Here is a 23,481-nt window from a genome sequence, read left to right on the forward strand (position 1 = left end):
GTATACATCCAATAGAGTAAGAATTTTATAGAATTGTCATTGACACATGAGTTCCCTCTCCCCAGCAAAATCTTCCTGAACCTGATCCAGATAGATACATTTTACAGAAGGGTGGGGAGGAGGAATAAACACTCAAGGTCACCTTCATCTTTTACTTTAAAAGTATAAACCTACCAGGTCCTTAAAAAGAAAAACAACTGCCCCCTTGACCATTATGAAACATGTATGTACTCTATACCACTTTAAGACTTTTTCAATTCCAAATTTGCAAAACGGTCCTAGCCTTACCCCCAAACAAAGTGAAAGACATTTACACACTGAATTTCACATTCTTGCAATAAACACAGCCATTCAAACAAATAAAACAGTCAAAATGACTTTCTTCTCTCTAATGTATTACAGTGAAAAATTCTCTTTAGATCTGTGGGAACTGCAAAGGTTTAAGCATAACAAATCCTTAGGAAAAAATGTAAACCATACAAATTTAAGGTACATATGAGTTTTTATCCATGTGGCCCTCCCAGATTTCAAGAACTATAAATAAATGTTGTTATTCTTTTAGAAAGAAAATGTTCAACATTTTAACTAGGTATGTTAAAACTATACATTCCACTACTACCCCACCCCCCAAAAAAATCCCCTTAAATGTCTGCAGACTACCTTACCATAACTCCAAATTTCAATCAAAAAAGCATTCTTTCAACATACAGTCAATCATGGTATATCTTAAGAGATCAAGGTCACAAAAATAAGTTGTCTGCCTGCAATTATACTGTAACTCTAAAAAAGTTCTTACTTTCCAGATTACATCTTTTGCAATGAAAATCTAGAACCTTTATGTTTTCTCCCTAAAATTGTAGGGATCTTGTCTCAATAGACTCATCTACATGAAAGATGCTAAAGATTCTTACTTGATATACAGTACTTTAAGTTCCATACATAGATCCTCCCAGCTGAGAAGGCAGCCCACACAGGATTAGGAAGTGCTTTAATCTGAAAATGACAGTCAGAATACAAATCAGATCTGAACTTCAGATCATTATGATGGAAAGATGAGTGGAGACAAAGCTAAATTACTTTGCAGAAGAAGCAAGACAACCCCTCCCCCCAAAACAGTTCATCCCAGGCACTATATATACATAATTCAATCATATTCCTGATACCTGCCTTCAAAGATAGGTTATATTATACATTTGTGTCTTTTTGAACCTAGGCTGCTCAAAAGAACAATTCTTGAGGAAAAAAGCAGAAAGGGTTGAGAATTGGGGACCTTCCTCATCACTACTGAAAGTAGCCTTTCCACTGTCCCTTTCTTAGATGACATAAAGCATACAAAAATACTATTGAAAATCAAACAATAATTGCAAAAAGCCATCTGAGAAACATAACATTTTAATAGATGAAATAAATACTCCAGTACATGCAAGGTAAAAACTTGACACTGGGGGAAAAAAATCACTCTATGGTGTAAATTAAAAAATAAAACACGCTCACAGTAGCTTTCCCCCCGTTTGCAAATCACATGGCAAAGTCATACTCTTTCCACACCAAGTATACTCCTAATTCAACACAATTGCTTAAAAAAATAACATACAAAAAAAAAAAAGGTAGCTACATCCATGTCTAAGGAGTGAAACTGAGGTAACCTTTCTTTTAATTAAAATAAAAAAGAAGAAATGAACCCATGACCTCCTTCCTGCCCAATTAATAAAATTCAGTTGACAGACAGGGGTGGGTGTAGGGGTAAAACCACAACCAGCAGATTACCCATTTTCTGCTCCCCACTCCTGTATGGGCTGCTTGACACCTGGGCTCTTCGGTGCATGTGAGTTGTGTGCGTGGCCCTGACTTCTGGAAGATTCCTCTTGGGCAATTAACATGGTGGGGGGGCAGGGGTTTCACCTATGATTTCTTTGGTATAAATGGAGAGGGGCAGAGAATAAGTGTCTTCCTTTAGGCTGGGGTAGAAGAAAGGGCATGGGGTGGAGGGGGGTGTTGCTAATTCACAGAATTGGAATTTACTGGCGGTAAAGTCCTGGGTGAAGACCTCTCTCTTAAAGCCTGAGATAGCAGGGTGCAGCCTTCAGACACTGCGCAGGCCGAGTTCCTCAGCCTCTCCCTGTGGTCCGACATCTTGGCGCTCCCATCAGGGTGCTGCGCCAGATCCCTGAGGCACTGGGTCAGAAGCACGCAGGCTGATACCACGCTCATGGCACCACCCAGGATGGCGGTCTGCACCGCCTTGCCCTCTGCGCTCACAGCGGCCGCGCGACCCAAGAACTGCGGCTCGGTGGCAAAGCCCACCAGTGCGCTCACAGCCTGCACCAGGGGCCCACTGAAGAGCGCGCAGCGGCTGCGTGCCAGTTCACTGGGTGCCACCTTCACCTCCCTTACGCAGGCTAGCAGCGCCGATGCACTGGTACTCATGCACTTGACGCCCAGCTTGAACTGCTCGCGTGAAAAGCGGTCCCGTGACTTGTCACTGGCTAGGGCGCATGCGTCCGTCAGGAATTTGAGGTTGCGCGACAGGCCCTGCGACACCTCCAGCAGCAGCTGCGGGGTCATATCAGCCAGTGGGGTGGCTCTTAGCACCGCGCAGCCCTGCTCCACCTCGTGGCGACAGCGTGTCACGCGGTAGCGATCCACTAGGCCCGGCTGAGCAGGCTGTGCGCCTGGGGTGGCCACTGCAGCCAGATAGGCGGCGTGGGCTGAGCACTCGGTCAGCGACACCACCAGGTCGCCCAGCTCCACTAGACTGTCCCCAGCCTCTCCAAATCGGCCCATGTTAAGCTGGCTTTGCACATCATGGGTGAGAATGGAGAGCCCCTTGGTGCGCGCAATGATGGTGTCCCGGCACTGCTCAAAGGACTCCGCACCAGCACAAGAGGAGGCGGGGCCCTCGAAGAGCACTGGCCGGGCCTCGCTGGACAGTAGTAGCAGGTCGGCCACCAGCTGCATCTTGCCTTTGCAGTGGTCGCAGACCGACACCAGCCTCTTCCGTGGCTGCGAGCTGGCCGCACCGACGGCGCTCACAGGAGCCGGAGAAGCCGCCTCGCCAGTGGGCTTCCCAGCGCTGCCGCTAGCCATCGCGCCCAGGGGGCACTGGCATGCCGCTGGGGAGCCCGCTACCACCGCCGCTGCCGCCGCCCCCGCGACTCAGCTGGCCAAGGCCGCGGTGCCTTCCCCGCACCATCATGCCATCCACCGCCGCGGGTAGAGGGCACTGGGCTGCGGCGGCCGGAGCCCGGGCAGCGTAGGGTGAGCCCGAGGGCCAGAGAACACCGGAGGCTCTTTGGGGCGTGAGGAGAGGCTGCAACGTTCGGCCTCCTAGAAGGCTTGCAGGAAGCATGAACCGCGGCAGAATAAACTCACAGTCCGCGCTCCTCGCCGCGGTGCTGCCAGGAAAGTCCCTTCTGCTGAGCCGTCGCAGCCTTCCTGGGCATGGCCTGGCCTGGCCGCCTCGGAGCGGAGAGGGCGGGACAGGGAAGCTGGGAGTTGTCCTTCCTTCCTTCCTTTCTTTGAAATCAAAATCCTTTCCTCGGGGAGGAGCACGGGCAGCGGCTCCGGCGGGCTGTCAACCACAGGCCACTTTGGGTTCGGCGGCGCACGTGGGCTTCAGGCGCCGTGACCCCGCCAGGCGGCACTTCTCTGCGACGGCTGCCAGGGCTGGCACTCTGGAACGCACAGCCGCCCCAGGCACATCTCCTACCTCGCGCTCTCAGGAAGCGGCGCCGGCAGCGGCTGCAGGGCCGAGGGTGTGGCCGCGCTGTCGCGGCCGCGCCGAGTCAGAGCCGGGTGGGAGCCTGCACTGATTGCGCACAGCGGCCGTTCCACTCGTGCTCTCGCCTGCCACGCCCGGGTGCGCGGGGCTCCGCGGCTGCCGTTCCCGCCCGGCAGCTCACAGCGCGCGGCCCGAAGCCGCGGCGGCACGCCCTCCCGGACCGCGCGCCCGGCGGCCCGCTGCTGGCTGTCGGCGCGAATCCATCTCCGGCGCGCCCTCGTCCTGGGCCCGCAGCGGCTGAGCTCTCCCGAGGCCCCGGGCCCCGCGCATCGGATGCAGCTGCACGCGTCTACACGGCTGATGAGCCGACTCAGAAGGTCCCCTTAGCGCCGTGACCACCAGCCCGGGCCCCGGCTCCTGCCATTTCCGTCAACCACCAACTTCCGAGCGAGCAGGGAGAAACTGAAAGGAAGGGCGGGGGCCGAAAGGCGAGGGGAAAACACCCGCTTCCTCTCTGCGCGCAGCTTAGCCTTGGAGCACGGCCGTGGGTGCTCGCCCGCCGGGGCCGCCGGAGGCTTCCCCTCTGCCCGGCCGCGCCTCGCCCCCGGCTCGCCGCCGCCGCACCTCGCCGTAACCTCCCCGGAGCCTATAGAAATCTTTTGTGTGGCGTCACCGCCTTTCGTTTAAATCCCGCTTCCTCCTCTCGCCTTTTCTCCCGCCCCCTCCGCCGCTCCCGGATGCTTGCGCGGTGCGCTGCTCCTCCCCCGGGAAGCTGGGTGGCTGCGGGGGACGCCGCCGCCCAGCACTCAGCTGCCTGCCTGAAGCTGGTGGTCCTGGGCCGCCCCTGCGTTCCGGCGGAAAGATTGGGTAGCAGACGGGCTGGGGAAAGGCAGCCCGGCCAGGGGCTCTGCACACACCCTCTGGAGATCGCGGTGTAGCAGCCGGTTGGCCTTACGTAAGCTCTTAGCCAGACCCGGGCCCGAGGCTTCTCTCCGCCAAGGAAGCGAGTCTTAAAAAGGTGACTTGGGTTAGAGGGAAGGCCAATCGGTATGATTCCCTGGTGATTTACTGGAGCCCAGACATCTCGGTTTGTGGGACTTTGATTGGATTTTCCAAGCTTTCCTTCTGCCCTTTGTTGTGTTTGATCTCTTCCACAGTGGGTTTCTGATGGGCTGTGAGAGTGATGAAAAGAAAAGAGCACTGGATATAGAGTCCCAACAGGAGGGCGGGGGATTGTGCAGATGCTCGCACTTAAAATCTCCAGCTAAGCATACTGCAAGTAGTCAGCAGGCTTTGAACTCAACTTCCAGGCTCAGTCTTTTCCCAGCCATTTATGAGTTCTGTGACCTAAGTTCTCTTTCCAAGTATCTATTTTCTCTATGTCAGATACTGGCCACTGACTGCTTGAGCACTCACCTCATGAATAGTAGCTGTTAGAATTATTATGGGCCTTGATCAGCATACTTTGGCCCTTCATAGCTTTGTCGATATACTGGAGTAATAATGGCCATTGTTAAATAAGAAAGACAGCCTTTGGAGGTAAACATTATTTTACAGTTAGGGAAACCGATGGTCAGGTGCCTTAAGTAAATGTCTTCTTAGGTGAGGAAGACAGCAATTGACTGGGTGAGGAACCCTCCCCGCCCCTCTCCTGACTTATTGCACCTTATTCTGCAGGAAGTGGTTGGAACACCTGGCCTTACTTCCAGAGAATGGCCCATCAGTTCAGTAGTCCTGAATCCGGCCTTCTGGGTACTCTCCCAGCACACACTGGGTATGAAAACCAATGGAAATGTTTGTTGCTCTATTTTTTTCTAGGACTCCAGGTCACTGCATCCGCCGCCCCCCCCCCCCCCCACCCAGCTTGTACTTGTAACTAGAATGGACTTAAATTTATCGTCCAAGCCCAAACAGTTTGAAGAGTAACTGTGAGACATATTATTAATAAGTTAACAGAAGCAACAGGTTCAGACTTGGTTGGACAGTGCCCTACTTTCAGCTGAAAGTGGCCTTGGAGAATCTTGGAGAACTGAACTTGATAAAACTGATAACTTCCTAAACAAAGAGCAGTTTTATAGAGTCAATCCTTCTACTTTTGTACAAGGAAAAATGTTTGGACAAATTCTTAACATGGTAACCCAGGAACAGCAAAAATAGCTCTAAAAACCTATGCCAGAGAAGTCAAACCATTTTCCCTAGGCCTAGTTTATTCATGAAACTGCTCTGAAATCAAATTTTTTTCCAAAACCAATTGGCATTCCTGGAGTCCCATTTCCCTTTTCTTCTACAGTGCAATCTGTTTTTCTTATCATCACTGGATGCTTCATACTCAACAATGAGCTGTGCTACATGAGGACTGTACCACTATTCCACAAGGTTTGATTTAGCTTTTAAAATTGATAGGATTGTTTTCTTGGCCCTCCTTGCTTAGTTTCTCAGATAAGGCAGCTAGCTCCTAAGCTGATCCTTATAGGTACTGCTTTCACTTTCTTTTAGGTTCTTTATTTTCTGCCATCATTCATTCACTCCACAAACAATGAACACCTGCTACATGCTGGGCTCTGTACTAGGCATCAAAGTTACAAAGTAAGTAATATGAAGCTTCTACCTGTTAAGAGTGAGAGTCCAGAAAAGGGAGCAAGTAATCCCAATTTTACTTTTTGGATGGTGAAAACACAGTAAAGAAACTATAGCAGAGATGGTAGGGCTTACTAAACATTTCAGTTGCTGCTAGGCAGGTCACACTGTTCTTATAAATGCGGTGGAAGTGGAAATGTGTGCTCTGCTTCCAGGCTGAGGTAATAGAAAGCCAGTCTGAAGTAACTATTGAGGAGTCTGTTCTGGTTGGTGGGACCTCCACAAACCTAGGTGACTACACAGAGTAGACCCTGTCCAGAGCTGTACTGGACATGTAATATGAGTACAAAGTAAACTTCTGTTGTTTGAAGCCACTGTGATTTGAGGTTTGTTGCTGTAGCATATTTGAGTCTAATTGAATGAATTAGAGGGCTGTTTGTATCTATTTCACCTGTTACTCCTTCTAACTCTCTATTTGTTTTTGGTACCAGGGATTGAACCAGGGGTTCTTCACCACTGAGCCACATCCCTAGCCCCAACCCCCTATTTTTCATTTTGAGACAGAGTCTCACCAAGTTGCTCAGGGCCTTGCTAAATTGCTGACACTGGTCTTGAACTGGCGATCCTCCTGCCTCAGTTTCCTAAGTGACTGGGATTATAGGTGTGTGCCACAGCACCCAGCCTAACTCTCTTTTTAAATTAAATATGAACCAAAGGTGCTCTGCAAAGTATATGATATTATATGATATGAACCCCCCCCCAAATAAATATGTTGAAATTTAATCACTAAGTGATAGTGTAAGAGATGGGGCCTTTATGAGGTGAGTAATTTAAAAAGGTAGAATTATCCTGAATGGGATTTGTGCCCTTATAAAAGAGGATTGAGGGGCACCCTTCCTTTTGCCCTTCTTCCTTGTGAGGATACAGCAACAAAGCACCATCTATGAAGAATGGGTTATCACCAGTTACTAAATCAGGTAGTACCTTGATCTTAGATTTCCTAGCGTCCTGCCCTGTGAGAAACAGTTCTGTTGTTTATAAATTATACCACCTAATGTGTTTTTTATAGCAGCATGAACAAACAAGATATATTTTTCACTAAAATGGATGTCAATTGAGAGAAGAAAGCTGAAAATGTGTGAAATGAGTGTTCACTGGGGTAAAGTAAATGGAGCAGACAGGAGGGAGCTGGGACTGTGCAGAGAGTGGCTTGGTTTCTAGAATGTATTCTCAGTACTGGATCAAGACCCATGCTTAGTAGACATTAGTGAATGAAAAAGATGCAAAGAAAGAACTAGTTGAAGATTTGGGCATGAAAGTAGAAATGACAGAGATTGGAACAGGCAGGATTGGAGCAACATCCTTTACCTCCTCCTCTTACCTGTTTTAGAGGGAGCATTGGCTATCTGGAGTTCACGCAGGTATAAGAGAACAGTATGGGCAGGCATTCTGGAGTTTTGTTTTGTTTTGTGGTATAGGGGATTGAATCCAAGGGTACTGAACCACTGAGCTTCATCCCCAGCTCTTTTTTTGAGACAGGTTCTCACTAAGTTGCTAAGTTTCTTTCTAAGGCTGGGTTTGTACTCGCAATCCTCCTACCTCAGTCTCTCTAGTCATTGGGATTGCAAGTATGTGCCATTGCATGCAAGTACCTTATTGTAACGATCACCATCATCCACCTTCAGAAGTTTTTCATCTTCCCAGAGTCACACTCTGTATCCATTAAACAATATTTTCCCATCCTTCTCTCCTGCAGTCCCTAGCAATCCCCATTCAACTTCCTGTCTCCAGGAATATGACTATTTTAGATACCTTTTGTAAGTAAGGTAAGATACCTTTTATGTCTGACTTTATTTATTTTAGCATGTCTTCAAGATTCGTCAATGTGGTAGCATATATCAGAATTTCCTTTCTTTTCACAGCTGAATAATATTCCATGGTATGCATTCTGGATTTTGATACCCAATATTCCCACTTCATCTAAGACTCTATGTACCAACACAGCTGCATATGATGTACAATGCCATCTGGTGGTCAGTAGGGAGCAATCTCTGCCTTAATGTACCTTTCCTTTGGAACAGTGCCCCTGTTTTGTTTGTGCTCATAGATAGGCCAGTTTAGTTTCAAGTAATCTTTCTATACTTATCCAAGCATCGCTCATTATCTTCCTTTCAATATTTCTTTTAAAGGATAGGAATTTCTATCTGAAGGATGTATTCCTATCCCTCTTTTTCCTATTTCAGACATCCTCAGGGATGATGGATGTGAGCTCCTGGGTCCCTAAGGAGCAGAATCATTATGTTAACAGGTCACTGTCCTTACCTGGCACAGCCTCTTGCTCTGTGGCCTATTTTGTTCCTATCCAATAAGAACACCTGGGCAGGACCTCACCCATCAGTCTCATGTTCTTCCCTCCCTTCTTTCCTGCCACATCTTAGTTCATCAGAAGATGGATGTGTGAGGGAGGCTTGTATGTAGGACCAGTTTGCTTTGGCAGAAACACCTTAGCATTCAGATCCCAAGATTCTGGCAGATGCATCTGGATCACACTCAGATGGGGCCAGAGTCTGAACCAGGTCTCAGGCACTGCAATACACGGCTAGGAAAGAGAGTTCTGAAATGTAAGCGGTCATGGCCTAAATAAAGCACAGCATCCTACCTGGAGGTGAAGGTTGCCAGTGATCTTCAGATATATTTTTCATCCTTCATAGTCTTGGAGAAGAAAAGTACTAAGATTCAGGCACCCTCAACTCCCAACACTAATCATGACTGACCATGTTTCAATGTCTCATGGTGTCGGGCACAGAATCTCTCAGGGTACTTTGTGGTCAGTAACTACAGATTGACTAGATTCTGTGGAGCCTCTCTGGTTCCTCAGACACACTCAGCATTTCTGCCCCTTTGGGCCATTGTGCTGTCTGCACAGCTTCAGTGGGACTATTGGCAGGCTGTATTTGTAACTGTTGGCGCACCTCTTTCTCCAAAACTCTTTCATCGAGTTAAGAGAAGGACCTGATATACTTATCTCTCCCACACCTAATGCATTACATGGTCATCAATAAACTTTTATAGAATTCATTCATTTACTAAACCTCCTGGCAAGAAAAGTGTTCTTTTCTTTGAACCAATATCTGGCTGCCCTCAACTTTTATTTCAGTAATGGTCAGAAAGTGACGGACATTTATGAAACAACAGCAGGGCAACAGCTCTTGCGTGGTGATGACCTCAATGCCACTGTCATCATCCTTACCTAAGCCCCACTCCCAGGCCCCTCCTATACCTTCCCATGATTCAGTCCACTAAAGAATTAATAATTGGTACAAGAGCCCTACCTGCAGGTCATAGGCTTCTGTTAATTGGTAATTGTGCCTCTAGTTTTTCAATATTTTGAAAGTCATCCTTGCCTGATTTCAGATAGTACTAGAAATTCTTATTTCCTCTCCTCTGTTGTGATGGACACAAGCCAGGATGAGCCCAGATTAGGACACTAATTAGATCCAAGATTCAGTTTTTCCATCCACAGTTTCTGCACCTTTTAGAGGTAGGGTTAGTATTAACCCCAGAGTAGGAGACACCTGTGCTTTATTTAGGCCACGACCACATGATCTCTTACACTTCAGAACTCTCTCTCCAGTCCTGTACTGCAGAGCCTCAGAGCAGGTTCAGACTCCAACCCCATTTGAGTGCTCTGGCTCCAGACTCTTTTCAATCCATTTTCCATATGGCTCCCAGTGACTGTGCCGATTGCCTCACTGATTAACCCAGATGGTGCTACTGGAAGAAAGACAGCAAAAAAAAAAAAAAAAAAAACCTCATTGTCCCATATACCTGGCTCTAATTTTTGCCCTGCAGCTGTATTATCTATGTGACCTCAGATAAATTATGTAATTCAAAAAAATCAGAATTTCCTCTTATTTAAAATAGGGATGTTATTATTGTCATCACATCATTCCTTCAGGCCCTGACCGCCTGTAATCTACATTGGATTTACTACGGGTTGTTCATCTCCTCTACCACTCCAAAACCTCCAAGAAAAACAAACAAAATGATTAATTAAATTTAATGTTTAAAACAATCCTTCAAAAGCAAGGGCCTTATTGTATTCATTTTTGCCTCAGTGCCTCACCTGATTCTTGGTTAACAGTAGGTTGTTAGTAAATAAATTCCTCCAGGCTTGAATCAAATCAAGTTTCAAAACACCAAAATATATTTAAAATATCAAAGCATTGAAAATGCGGTTGATCCAGATATTTTCACATCAGTGGATTATAAGCCAAATGGATTTCCTGCTTGGATGAAAGTAGCCCTAAAGTTTACCCAATCCCAACAATTTCTGTCAAACACTCAATGGCTTTTGTTCTCTATAACCAGATACTGTGGGCCAAGAATCCCAGCACTTTTGCACCTTGACAGTAGACAAAATGAATGACCAGGGTGACCCCTCCCAACAGAGCACATGATCCACCACAGCTGTGCATGTTTTCTAGCATGACTGCACCAGGACACAGCTCCAAGCCACTGGGTGGAGCAATGTGCCCCAGGGAGAAAGCTTTGACTTTTCCCCGATGATTTCAGAAAAGAAAAGAGAAAAGCCTCTTTTACTTATGAGTTGTTTCTGCTTAATGTCAATAGGGAATATTATCATATTTACATATGTACATGCATGAATGTATAGAATATCCACCCAGTGCTCCACGCATGTGAGGCAAGTGCTCTACCACTGAGCCACAACCCTAGCCCCCAGAATCTTAATTTTATTACACTGAAAATGTACATAGCTAGAAGACAATTTCCTGCCCTCTCTGGGAGAGATAGGTTTTAGCCAGTGAGATCAGAAGTATTGGGAGCAAGATCCAAATAGGATGCCTCAAAAAAAATTGACCCTATTGAAAGGTATGCTCTGTTTGACTTGCCGTCCTTCTTCCTTTGGATGAATGTAATCTTGATGGCTAGAGCTCCAGTAACCATCTTGGAACTTGTGGTGACCTTGAGGATGGAAGCCACAGGGCCAGTGTAATGGAGCAGATTGAGAAAGAAGGCTGGGTGCCACATGACTTAAGTTACCACCATACCAGCCTGAGATGCTTGGTTTCTACCTGCTTCTCTTTCAGAGAAAGAGAAGCACACCTGTGATCCCACTTGGAAGGCCGAGGCAAGAGAATCTTAAGTTTGAGGCCAGCCTCAGCAGCTTTATGAAAGAAACTGTCTCAGAATAAAAAAATTTTAGGACTAGTTTAGCCCATAGCCAGCACAGGCTTCATAAATGAAGGTTCAGCTACATGAGAAATCCTAAGGGAGTTTGAATTAAAGAGACAGGCTCTAATTACCTTTAAACCAGCTCTAGGACGGCTACTCCTACCTCCAGCCTCAAGCTACCTATTAGAGTAGCAAGGTTTACTGAAGAGGTGAGAGAGAGGGAGAGGGAGGGAGAACGAATGAGAACACACCAGGGAGTGGACTTTTATTGGGGAACAAAAAATTCTGGGGAAAATCCCATCCAATGAAGATTAAGGAGGGCAGTGTCCCAAGGTCAGGTGCGACGACCTGGGGTAGTGGCCAGACACGCCTCCACACAGACAAGCCCTCGGACCTGAGAAGGGTGGGGAAAGCTCTGGACACAAGGATGTGTCTAAGGCCTCTCCCCCAGCCAGGGAGGTAACTCAAATCATGTGAGAGGATGGCCTCCCAGAGACTGGGTCTATGGTTATAGTTCAGTGGTAGAGCACTTGTCTGGCACATGTGAGACACTGGGTTCGATCCTCAGCACCACATAAACATAAATAAATAAAAAATAAAGGTATTGTGCCCATCTACAACTAAAAATAATAATAAATAAAATGGACTGGGGATATAGCTCAGTTGTAGAATACTCTTGAATTTACCAGTCCCCCCCAGTACAGAAAGAATTACAACAAAGCCTTTTATCTTATCTAAATGTTTTTCAAAATTAGTTATATGTATCCTTTATTTTTAGCCATACAAAGCATGAAGAAAAGACTATTGCCACTTTTTTTAAAAAATGGTGTTGTAATAGCAAAAAAGGAAAAAAAAAAAAGAAGACAATAAATGCCCATGATTAGGAAATAAACTATTGCTATAACAATGCTGAAGAATACTATGCAGGCATCTAAAGAATCAAAATTTCTTCATGCCATAATTTTAGGTGGAAAACACTTGAGCCCAATATGCTTAAAAATTCATACACTATGCTGCCATAAACACACATAAATGCAACAAAATGCTGGAGATACTTTGATATTTGTATTAGAAAAATGTATTATGTGGCAAAAGATAATTGGTTGGTGTGCAGTAGAATCGTGGGGTCAGTATTTAAACTTTGTATAAAGTTCGTTTTTTTTTTTTTTTGGTGGTGGTGAAGATGGAATGGACAGGTAAACCTTTATCACTGAGCTATATTTCCAGTCTAATTTCTCAACATTAAACAACTACACTACTTTCATATACTCTTGTGTAATTAAAATTTTAAAAGAAATCCATAATAAGCAATTTAAAACTTGCGGAATTTTAAAGTATCTCTGACCAAAATCTCTTAAAGAAAGAAATAAAAATTAGCACAATTCAGCCTTAAAATTTATTACAGTCACAGTATTAAGCTGAATCAGAAGACAAACTGGACTATTTTAAACAAATGAAAATGAATGATTAAAAAGCCTTTTTCGAGCTTGGGAGATGATAGTAATATTGAAAGCTGGTTGTACTGAATCATCTGAAATGAGCAACAGAGCAATGACCCTATTTATGACCCGCTGAAAAAAGTTGGCCTAACTTCACTAACTTAACTGGCTGTCAGAGGAAATCTCAGGAGACTGAGGGTAACCTTCTGACACCCCAAGATGGGCTTTACTAGAGCCTGGGGCAGCTCCCAGAACTTCCAGCTCCAACTCACTTCACAGGCGAAAACTGAGGCCTTCTGGAAGCGGGAAGCTTTATGGCAGTTCCTAGAGGCCCTGAGGAAACTTTTTGGCTCTCTGACCGAAAATAAAAAATCCCAGCCAGGGTGCGACCCTCAGGCCGATCAAGGGGAGGAGGAGCTGAGGGCGGGGCCGCCGTTTCTGGGCGGGGCTTCCGGAGGTGGGGCTGCAGGAATTGGGACGGGGCGGGGCGCGGTAGGCTAGTGAGGGCCTTGAGGCGGAGCAACGGAGGCGTAGGTTCTCGGGGGCGGGGCCTGGGCCTGAGGCGAGTGCGGGACGGCCCCAGCTCAGGGTACGCCAGGGGCGGGGCCAGGACACCAGGACCCTAAAGAGGTCGGGACCTGGGCGCCTGGGAGGGTCTGCGGGCGGAGCCGGTGCGGGGGCGTGGTCATGTGGGTGACGAGATAGGGCGCGGGCCGGCTGTGCTTCGCGGCGCTGCGCTGCGCGGCCAAGATGGCGTCCTCCGGTTGGTGGCGTGCGGCCTTGTTCCTGTTCTGCGTCTCTGATCTGCTACTGTTGTTGCTGCTTCCTCCTCCGGGATCCTGCGCTGCCGAGAGCCGGGCCGGGACGCCTGGCGATGCTACTCCTCCTCCGCGGAAGAAGAAGGACATTCGAGATTACAACGATGCGGACATGGCGCGTCTTCTGGAGCAGTGGGAGGTCCGCGGCGTGCACAGCCCGGTTCTTTTCGGTCCCGGGTCTGCTCCCATCCACCTACCCTGTCTTCCCCGCCTGCCCCGTCTCGGCTTCCTCTGACCCCTACTTCTCCTGCGCCACGAGTCTTTGCTGACCCATTCATGCCACCCTGACTCCCTTAGCCTCTCTTCCTCGCAGCTTGCGACCCCCGCCCCAGGCCTCTTGTCCCGAAGACCTGACCACTTGGCCACAGTCACAAGTCACTCAGTACTTAGCCGTACTTTCCCCTTCTCTGCCCACTATAGTGGCCTCTGCGTTGGTGCTGTGGTCAGTGAACTCCGCTAATGGGGAGACTCTTTTTCACTGTACCCCTGAAGAATATTTCCTCCATCCTCCACTGGGTGAGCGGGTGGGATTAAGGGGCTTGTGGAGATGGATATTTTCAATCAGGCTATTTCAGCTCTGATAGTTATTCTGTCTTCTAAGTCAGTAGAATTTCTGACTGCCCATTTGGGGAATTTTGTAATTTTGTGGGATTTATTTTATTGGTGTGTGGGGGGGAAGTAGCAAAAACCAATGGCTCGCAAATGTGGAACTCATCTTTGTTTAAAGGAGCAAAGACTGGTTTCTTGAGAGTGAGTTTATTTGTTACTTGGATGCACTGGACTGTGCAGTTACACGGAGTGTGAATAAGCGCGCACGGTGACAAAAAAAAAAATCGCTTTTTTCCTTTCCAAAAGTGGTTGTATTGCCCTACTCGATTTTCAGAGCTGAGAGAGTGGAGTCGAAAACTTGGGTTATGTTCTACGTGTAATCTTGGGCAGGTCAAGTCTCCTTTTTGGACCGCAGTTTCCTTCATTGCAAAATTAGGAGGTTTTACTGAAGGCTCCTAAGATTCTTTGTAAAGGTAATGTGTTGTGGGGAGAGGGTAAATACTTTCAGACATGAGTTTAAAACACCACCTGATGCATTTGACTGGAAGAAAGCAGCCTTTTGTTTTTATATTTGCAGCTGATGGAAAGATTGGGGTAGACTTCAGTGTGTCATACCCTGATGAAAAGGAAATTTTCTCTTCTCCTTTCCCTTGCAATCTTCTTGTCTCTTTTGGATTCTAACAGATAAAGCCTTTTGAACTGCCAAAGTGAGAACATCATCTCATGAGAAATCCTGCTGTGGAAGTATGCAGATTCTGAGCTAGTTGTGGAGGTGCTGCAGAGATGAGCAAAGGACCCATCAGGAACAGTAGATAACAAAAATAACCACAATGTAAATATGACTGAATGCTATAAAAAGAAAGTGCTGCACTAATTTAGAGGTCCTCATGGAGGAAATGGTATTTTAGATAGGCCTAGGAAATTGTGGGGGTGATCCCATTTTAGGCAGGCTAAGGAAAGTGTGGGGGAAGGTCATTTCCAACAGCAACAGGAGCTGAAGATGAGATGTAAGAATTAGGCAAAATCATGTAAAGAAAAACAGCCTAAGCTCTGGAGTTCGACTGCTTGCTTGGGTTTATTCCACTTGTGAATTTGGAATTGTACAGACCCTCTCAATATTAGCTATACTAGTTAACTTGTGTTAGTTAGAGCAGACCATATCTAAAGCAAAGTATTAAGTGGTAAGGGCAGAAAGGTAAGTAGGAATTGGTAGGAAGCAGGTCATAAAAGGTCTCAAATGCTACAGGGCTTGTACTTTATTTAGAAGAAAATATGTGGATCTACTGAGTATGAAAAGTTGTATTACTCAAATGTTAAAATATTGGAATGTTTATGGTACATGCCTATAATCCCAGCAGCTCTGGAGGCTGAGGCAGGAGGTTCGAGAGTTCAAAGCCAGCCTCAGCAAAAGTGAGGCACTAAGTAACTCAGTGAGACCCTGTCTCTAAATAAAATGCAAAATAGGGCTGGGGATTTGGCTTAGTGATTGAGTGTCCCTGAGTTCAATCCCTGGTACCCCACCCCCCAAAAAAAAAATAAATAAAATATTGGGATGTTTATACTTAATCATCCATAACATGTTAATTCTTGAGTGTCCCTACAATACACACATATAATTTTTAACTGAATCATAAGGTATATTTTTTGCTCTTCATTTTTATCAAAAATTTTTTTAATGTGGTGCTAGGATTGAACCCAGTTCAGGCATGCGAGGGTATTGCCCTACCACTGAGCCACAACCCCAGCCCATTGCTTTTCATTTTTTGCTGTGATACCTAATAAGTATTTGCCCAAGTTACTGCATTGCCTTAGTTGTACTCTTAGGCACTTTTGGAATATACCCTGGAGTGAATGTTCTAGCTGTTGAAGGTTTTTGAAGTGTCATCATCAGGGCTAAACTTTAGGAATAGTATTAGGTCATGGAAGTTCAAGAAGCAAGAACAGGGAGAAAATATGAAGGCTGATACAAACACTTCATCTCATTTAATTCTCTTACCACATTTATGAGAAAGTATTTTTATTTTCTGGGTAATAACATTGAAGCACGTAGAAGTTAATTAGTTTGCCCAAGTCCACACAGCAAGCTGTCCAATTTTTAAACTTGTCACTGGACTTGAAAGCTGGTTCAATGAACCATTTTACTGTACTGCCATACACATTGGTGAACAGAAGTGTAAATGGAAGATAATGAAGAAGACCTGAATTAAACTAGAAACTGCAGGAATGGCATAGAAGGAGGCAGGATGTGGGATATTTTATGCTTGTAATAGGAGTCTATTGACTGTGATCTCTGGAAGGTAACAGTTCAGTGTTAGTAAAATGACAGGTTTTGAACCCAGCTTTACTGGTGGTAGCTTTGTAACCGTCATTTGCCATCTCTGTAAAGCCAGACAATGTCCTACTTTGCAGAGTGTAATGATGATTAAATGAGCTAATGTATGTAGACCCTACAAATGTGAGTGCCCTTTCCCAGTGGCAGTTATTTTTCTGTGGAAGAGCATATCCGTCTCTGGGTGCTTTTTTGTAGAAAGTGATTCATCCATCCCCAAGTGGTGATGGATGAGTTTTAAGGAGGCTGTAAATCTATACCCCCACTTCTTTCCCACTCATGTGAGAATCTGTTTCAGTGAGGCTTGTGTCTCAGGTATTTGGGGAAAAGGTGAGAACCCTTTCCGTTGTGTTAGAATTAATGATGAGTCCCAATTGATATAGAAAAAATAATTATGGTTATTTCATCTTATACTCAGATAAATGGAGGTGTATGGTGAGATTTGAGCCAGAATTGTGGATTTGCACTTCAGGTTGTCTCCTCTAGTGTGTTTATCCTCTTCCTTCTACTACATTCAGCAGAAAACTTGTAGATTGTCCCCAAGGTTGGAGATAATATATGTTAAAGTACCTGAAACATAGTAGCTATTCTGGACATGGTAGTTTTTGTTTTCAGGAACATGAGAGGAAGAAAAGGATTTGCAGAGTTCAGCTTTGTAGCTATTGACTTTGACAAACAGCAATGGAACATTGGTGAGGCCAGTTGAAAATTGGAGATGGCCTGGAGGCAAGATGGGGACTGTGGTCAGGGGAGTGCCTAACTTGGTCTGCAGGTCTCAGCCCTGCCTGTGGGTAAGGGTTGGATTGCTATTAGCATAGAGAAAGCAATGAGAACAGATGACCCCAAGATAAACTGGGAGTGCATCAACCAGAAAGGAACTGGACAGTTGCCTATATCTAAGATGCTGTTTTTCAATTTTTTTTTCTATAACCAAAACACAAAATTAATTTTTTTAAATTAAAATTTCTTGAAGCAATCCTTACCCATTCCGTATCCTCTAGATTTATGATTAATTAATTATATTTTCATTAAAAGTGAAATGCTGCTTGTGACCAGCTGAGTTAGTTAAAAATACAAATATTGTAGGATCTTGAATCAACTTGAAGTCTAGGGGAGTTTTAAGGAGGCTGTAAAAGATGTTATGAAAAGAGGACAGAATGAAGACTGAAACAGCCTGGGGTTTTGGCAACAAGGAACTCTCTGATTTTGAAAGTGTGATTTCCACAGGGTGACTGCTTGGAGGGCACATTACCAGGGCACTAATGAGCAGTGTAATAGCAGCCTGTACTGGTTGCATTTGTCATTAAATCCCCCAAACAAACCTTAGGATGTTATTACCACCCACTTTCCCTTACAGGTGAGGAAAGTTATTTTCTTATGGGCTAAGCAGTATGCCCAAGGCCACACAGCTTAAGTGCTGGAACAGGAAGCTGAACCCAGACCCCTCTGACAGCTTGGCCTATGCTCTGTCTTCAGATCACCGTCAGTGACACCATCAAAGCAAAATAAGGAAGAAAGGATTAGTTCAGAGGGTGGCATAGTTGAGAAGGTTGGGATACTGTGTGTGCTCACACTGCTGAGGATCATAAGTTGTCTGGTTCTGCTTTTCCTTTTATTGATAAGGAAATAGGCCTAGAAGGATAAGTAACCTCACCCCGGGTCACACAACTGACTGTGTGGAGCTGAACCAAGATCCCAGATCTGATGTAGCTCACTTTTAAGTACTGGAATTCTTTCATTCTCACTTATTACTAAAATGTTACAGTAATATGTTGTGAACCATCGTCTTCAGCCTTGATCCCTCAGAGAGTTGTTCAGAGGACCAAGTAAGAGTGATAAGGGCTTTTGTTTCATGTTAGGTTGGATTTTTAGGTAACCACTAAAAATTATTGAGATGCACTTCACAGGCATACACACCTCACCATTTCATTGGTTTTATTATATTCAGAGATGTGCAATCATCCCCACAGTCAATTTTAGAACATTTTCCTTCCCTCAAAAAGGAAAGCCTCAGTCACTCCTCTGTGGTTTTCTCCCAGTCCCCCAGGTTCTCAGCTACCCCTAGGCGATCACTAACTAATCTTTCTGTTCTAAAAGGTTTGTTCTGTTCTAGACATTTCCTGCAAATGGAATCATAGGATGTATAGTCTTTGTGTCTAGCTTTTTTCACTCAGCATATTTTCAGGGTTCATCCATATTATACCACCAGTATACCAATCAGTACTTCATTTCTCTTGTTACTGGTATTAGCCTTTTCTTCAAGGAAGCTGCATCCTTGGTTCAAGGAACCTGCTTCCTGCTTCTTTTAAGTATTTTTTTATTTTTCTTTTGATCTATATTCTGTTTAGTAGTTGGCATTGTACTGTTGGTACATACATTTATATTCTGTTTAGTAGTTGGCATATGTACTGTTGGTACATACTTTTCTTTATATTAGTATGTATTTAATGGATCTTATTTGGGAAGTTACAAATTGTTACTATTTATTTTTGATGTTCACATTCTTCTATATTTGGCCCATGAGGGCTGCTTTAGGTTGGTGTCTGTCATTTTGACATTCTATAATTAGTGGAACACTTTCTTGCTTTCTGATGCAGGAAGATATTCTAGGCTTCTCTTCTATTTTCCTTCCTGTAATTAGCCTTTTCTCTAAGGAATCCTACTTCTTTTAAATATTTTTATCCACGTACTTATCCATCTACCTGTCAATCTATTAAAAGCCACGAATTTCTTCTCTTCCTCTCTTTCCAGCCTAATACCACAAGGTACATTCTTCCTCCTTCTATATTTTACTTTCTTTCCAAAGTGAGGAATCTAGCTTCATTACCATCAGTATGTTTATAACTTTGTTCAAGCCTAGAATTGCAAACAACCTAGAATTGCAAATTCACTGCAAATAACCGATCTAGCTAGAATTGAATGTGTACAGTGAAATGCAGATTTTAAGTATACAGTATGAGTTTGAATAAAGGATACATCTAGATAATCCATACCCTGTCAAAATATAGAACATTTCCCTTACTCCAGAAAGTTTCCTCCTGGTCCTCTCAATCAAAGTCACCTCCTGTCCCCCTTCCAGAGGCATTCACTGTTCCAATTTCTTTCACCCTGCATTAGGTTAGTTTTGCCTGTTCCTGAATTTTAAATAAATGGTATCGTATAGTATATCTTATTTTGTATTTGCCTTCTGTCACTTAGTATATTTGAGATTTGTTGTGTATATCAGTATTTGTTCTTCATTGCTGGGTAGTATTGCATTGTACAACCTTCCAGGAATTGGCCATTTTTATGACCTACTGTATTATGTAGATTCTTTGAGGGTAAACAAGCTATGGAAACTCATCACATGGGGGCTCTCTGTGAGTGGTAACTTAGAGTGATGGGTAATAAGTACCACCTGAAACTTCAACTTTGCTCATAAGCCAAGTAAAAAGGAAAATAATGAGATTTCAGGTTGTATGGCTGCTCTTGACATCATATGTAGATATGTGTGCCGTGCCAGTTGAAAAGCAAGTTTCTGATAACAGATTTGATGCTTCTCCCCATCCTGCTAGAAAGATGATGACATAGAAGAAGGAGATCTCCCAGAGCACAAGCGACCCTCAGCACCTGTCGACTTCTCACAGATAGACCCTGGCAAGCCAGAAAGTATATTAAAGATGACGAAAAAAGGGAAGACTCTGATGATGTTTGTCACTGTATCAGGGAACCCCACTGAAAAGGAGACAGAGGAGATCACCAGCCTGTGGCAGGGCAGTCTGTTCAATGCCAACTACGACGTCCAGAGGTAAAGCACCAACAACCTGTGGAAAAAAATCTCAGGCTGTGCTAGGGCATTTTCTGGGGCTTTAGCAGGGTATCACTCTTGGCATTCTTCCCAAGGGACTTACACCTTTCCTCTCCAGGATTTATTTTGAATTAAAAAAATTCATTATTAGTTAGTCAGTAAGTTTCTTTGTTTGCTATCACACTTAATCTTTAAGTTTTGTTTATCATTGAATCTTTAGCTTTTATGTCATCTGATTTAAAAAGTTGTATGGTTTAGCCTCTTGAGGAGACAGTCAAGCAAGCTTCACAGTTTACTTCTTCTGGAAATCTCTCCTCAATGGAGAGAGATTTGTGTGTAGATATGTTCATAGACCTTGCACCAGGTTGCTAATAGATAGCTAATTTAATGTGAAGGAACCTATTTATTTTTATTACCTGGTATGGTTCTAAAATATAAAGAATCTGGGCTGGGGATGTGTGGCTCAAGGGGTAGCGCACTTGCCTGGTATGCGTGTGGCCTGGGTTCGATCCTCAGCACCACATACAAATAAAGATGTAAAAATAAATAAATAAATTCTCTAAAAAAAAAAAAGAATCTGCATTTTTCTCCTTCAATAACAGTTTTGAAATTTGGGGCCATGAAAGTGATGAGAAAGAATTGAAGGAGTACTTAGAGAGTATGAAGGCCAGCAGAATGCTTTTGTTAGCTTGAATAGACACCTAGAGCAAGGGTCTCTGTAGAGTGGTAAAAGTAGCTGTGGGGTAGTCCCTCTAAAAAAGAGAGACTGTGCCCACCAGCCATGCTAGTAGGCCTCCCAGACTTCATTCTGTTCCTCTTTGCTCCTCGGATCCTATCCAGTGTGGATGAGCTGGGCTGCTTACTATTAAACTATGGGTTAGGATCTCTGTCTACTTTCTGAGTGTCTTCTCGGGCCCTTCAGGGCTTCTTATGACATGCTCTAAGCCAATGGTTTTTATTCTTTATCAACAGAAGCTTTTTCCAAACAAACTACAACTGGACACTTCAGAACATTAAACAGAAATGAAAGTGACACTTCAGAATATAAAACAAATGCCAATGGATGCTTCCTCCTTGCCCCACCCCTACTCCTGCAGCACCCTGTGCCACTAGGGAGCTTTCCTTAATGCTTTCATAACAGGAGCATCTACTCACGCCTCAAAGGAGTGCCCAGTGTCTGCTGTTTGTATCTAAGCAGAATATTTAATAGTTCAGCAAACTGCTATCTTCAGACATTAAATGTTTCAGGTTCTGTATTCATGTGGTACATGAAGAGAGCTTTTCTCTTTGTCAAGTGCCACTTAATCACTCTAACCCATTAATACTTTGCTAGTACATGCTAATTGTCTGATCACATCTCTGTCAGGTTCATCGTGGGATCAGACCGTGCTATCTTCATGCTTCGTGATGGGAGCTATGCCTGGGAGATCAAGGACTTTTTGGTCAGTCAAGACAGATGTGCTGATGTCACTCTGGAGGGACAGGTATACCCTGGCAAAGGAGGAGGAAGCAAAGAGAAAAATAAGACAAAACAAGAAAAGGGTAAAAAGAAAAAGGAAGGAGATCCAAAACCTCGGGCTTCCAAGGAAGGCAATCGAGCTGGAAACAAACGAGAAGACCTTTAATGGAGCACCTGCATTCTAAGGAGCTGATAAGACACGGAGACCTTGCCATGTCATGGGCAAGACTGGGTGCGGGGAACTGCATATTGAATGACATCCTTATTTCTTCTAAAAAGGGTCTGCCACTTGATCAGTGTGTGGTCAGTATAAGAATTACTATTCTAAAGGCTTCCAGTATAAGGACAAAGTTTTTCTAATGATTGTGGACACTGACAGATTTATGTTTACTGTAAAATCACTTTCTGTGGAAACTTGACCTTGTTGCTTTTTCTCACATAAAGCTGGGGCATCATTGACTCCAAAGGTGCCATACCCTTTCATTGCATCTGCTCTGATCCGGTGACCTGATGTGTCCATGCTTCTGATTTTCTATCAGCCAGAAGATGGCAGGTTCAAATCAGACAAGTCATGAAAATACTTAGTTGAATCAAACTGTTCATGCTGCAGTCATTATTTTCATTGCAGCAAAGGCAGAACGTGCTGTGGGAGCCAGATAGCCAGTTCTAGACATACAACTAGGAACCCAATCCACGCAGGAAATGCAGAGAACAGAAACAATGCCACTTGGAAATCCTAAGTAGTTATCTTTCTTTGACTGGGTTGCTCTCAGCAGTTGAAAAGAACTCTTGCAATCTGTCAGGTTTTTTTGTGGTTGTAAAGTAAGGGGAATCTGTTCTGTTTTCTTAGCTACAGAAGAATGAGGCTGGTGTAGAGGGCTCGTGTTCTGCTGACAGTTATGTGTGTATGAGTTAGGACCAGCCAAGTCCTTTACAGGGTGTGGCAGAAGACTCGACCTCATTGACAGTATTTCTAAACATTTTTCTTTGATAAAGTGCCTAAATTTGTAGTTGATGTGCTACTGTTCATGTCTAGCTATTTTGCCATTCATATGTTGAAGCCTACTTGAAAGAAGAGTTAGAATATTTATATACAGATATCATTTTTAAGAACTAAAATTCTTTGGGGGGAAAAGCCTCAATTGTGATTTTAAGGAATTTAAACTAGTACATATACATCCTTAGAAATGTCACTGTTAAAGATTGGTACAAAGTGCAAAGTATATCTCTAACCCTGCTGCCAGTAACTTGTCCCTAGTGGAGCTACTGTTAATTTGTTTCCAAAAAGAAAAAGTATGTTTCCCAGCTTGTATGTGTATGTGTGTGTGTTTTGGCCTTATAACATCTGTTTACACTTGTTTTGGTAACTGCTCACATTTCCCTCTAATGAACCACACCTTCTGCCTTCTTAGTTCTCAGTGGTGGAGACACAGTTGTCCTGCAGTCACTTAACCTCCAGGTCATTCCCCCTGCCGCTTTCCCCAAACCTGTGTGATCTAGGCCTTGGCATTAGTCCCAGTCAGAGTTAATCCCAATCGAGTTTGCTTGAGTACCCTCAGGAAAATTTGTTTTTCACTCATTTGAAGTTAAGATGTGAGACTGGAGC

The 23,481-nt window shown here is 44.5% G+C and overlaps 2 protein-coding genes and 1 long non-coding RNA gene across 3 annotated transcripts; 2 read left to right on the forward strand and 1 right to left on the reverse strand.

Annotated features, from left to right (window-relative positions):
• Nucleotides 1–344: 344 nt before the first annotated feature.
• TLNRD1 (talin rod domain containing 1) lies at nucleotides 345–3,219 on the reverse strand. The gene has a single exon (XM_081293159.1). The coding sequence runs from the start codon at nucleotides 3,085–3,087 to the stop codon at nucleotides 1,999–2,001; it is 1,089 nt and encodes a 362-aa protein (XP_081149285.1). The 5' UTR covers nucleotides 3,088–3,219; the 3' UTR covers nucleotides 345–1,998.
• A 131-nt stretch (nucleotides 3,220–3,350) lies between these two features.
• On the forward strand, nucleotides 3,351–10,539 carry LOC308648426. The gene is made up of 3 exons (XR_014021825.1): nucleotides 3,351–6,097; nucleotides 6,218–6,307; nucleotides 8,055–10,539. It is a non-coding gene; the product is annotated as an uncharacterized lncRNA (long non-coding RNA).
• Nucleotides 10,540–13,577: 3,038 nt separating this feature from the next.
• Nucleotides 13,578–22,963, forward strand: MESD (mesoderm development LRP chaperone). The gene is made up of 3 exons (XM_081290103.1): nucleotides 13,578–13,890; nucleotides 20,184–20,416; nucleotides 21,783–22,963. The coding sequence occupies exons 1-3, from the start codon at nucleotides 13,684–13,686 to the stop codon at nucleotides 22,039–22,041; spliced, it is 699 nt and encodes a 232-aa protein (XP_081146229.1). The 5' UTR covers nucleotides 13,578–13,683; the 3' UTR covers nucleotides 22,042–22,963.
• The last annotated feature ends 518 nt before the right edge of the window (nucleotides 22,964–23,481 follow it).

Source organism: Spermophilus citellus (assembly GCF_964194105.1).
Source record: "Spermophilus citellus genome assembly, chromosome: 4".
NCBI classification, from domain to species: Eukaryota; Metazoa; Chordata; class Mammalia; order Rodentia; family Sciuridae; genus Spermophilus; species Spermophilus citellus.

Bases quoted from the DNA above. Each gene is read 5' to 3' on its own strand.
- TLNRD1 (XM_081293159.1), bottom strand. From the start codon at position 3,087: ATGGCTAGCGGCAGCGCTGGGAAGCCCACTGGCGAGGCGGCTTCTCCG.
- MESD (XM_081290103.1), top strand. From the start codon at position 13,684: ATGGCGTCCTCCGGTTGGTGGCGTGCGGCCTTGTTCCTGTTCTGCGTC. The intron at 13,891-20,183 runs GTCCGCGGCGTG...CCATCCTGCTAG, and splicing joins GTCTTCTGGAGCAGTGGGAG to AAAGATGATGACATAGAAGA. The intron at 20,417-21,782 runs GTAAAGCACCAA...CATCTCTGTCAG, and splicing joins GCCAACTACGACGTCCAGAG to GTTCATCGTGGGATCAGACC.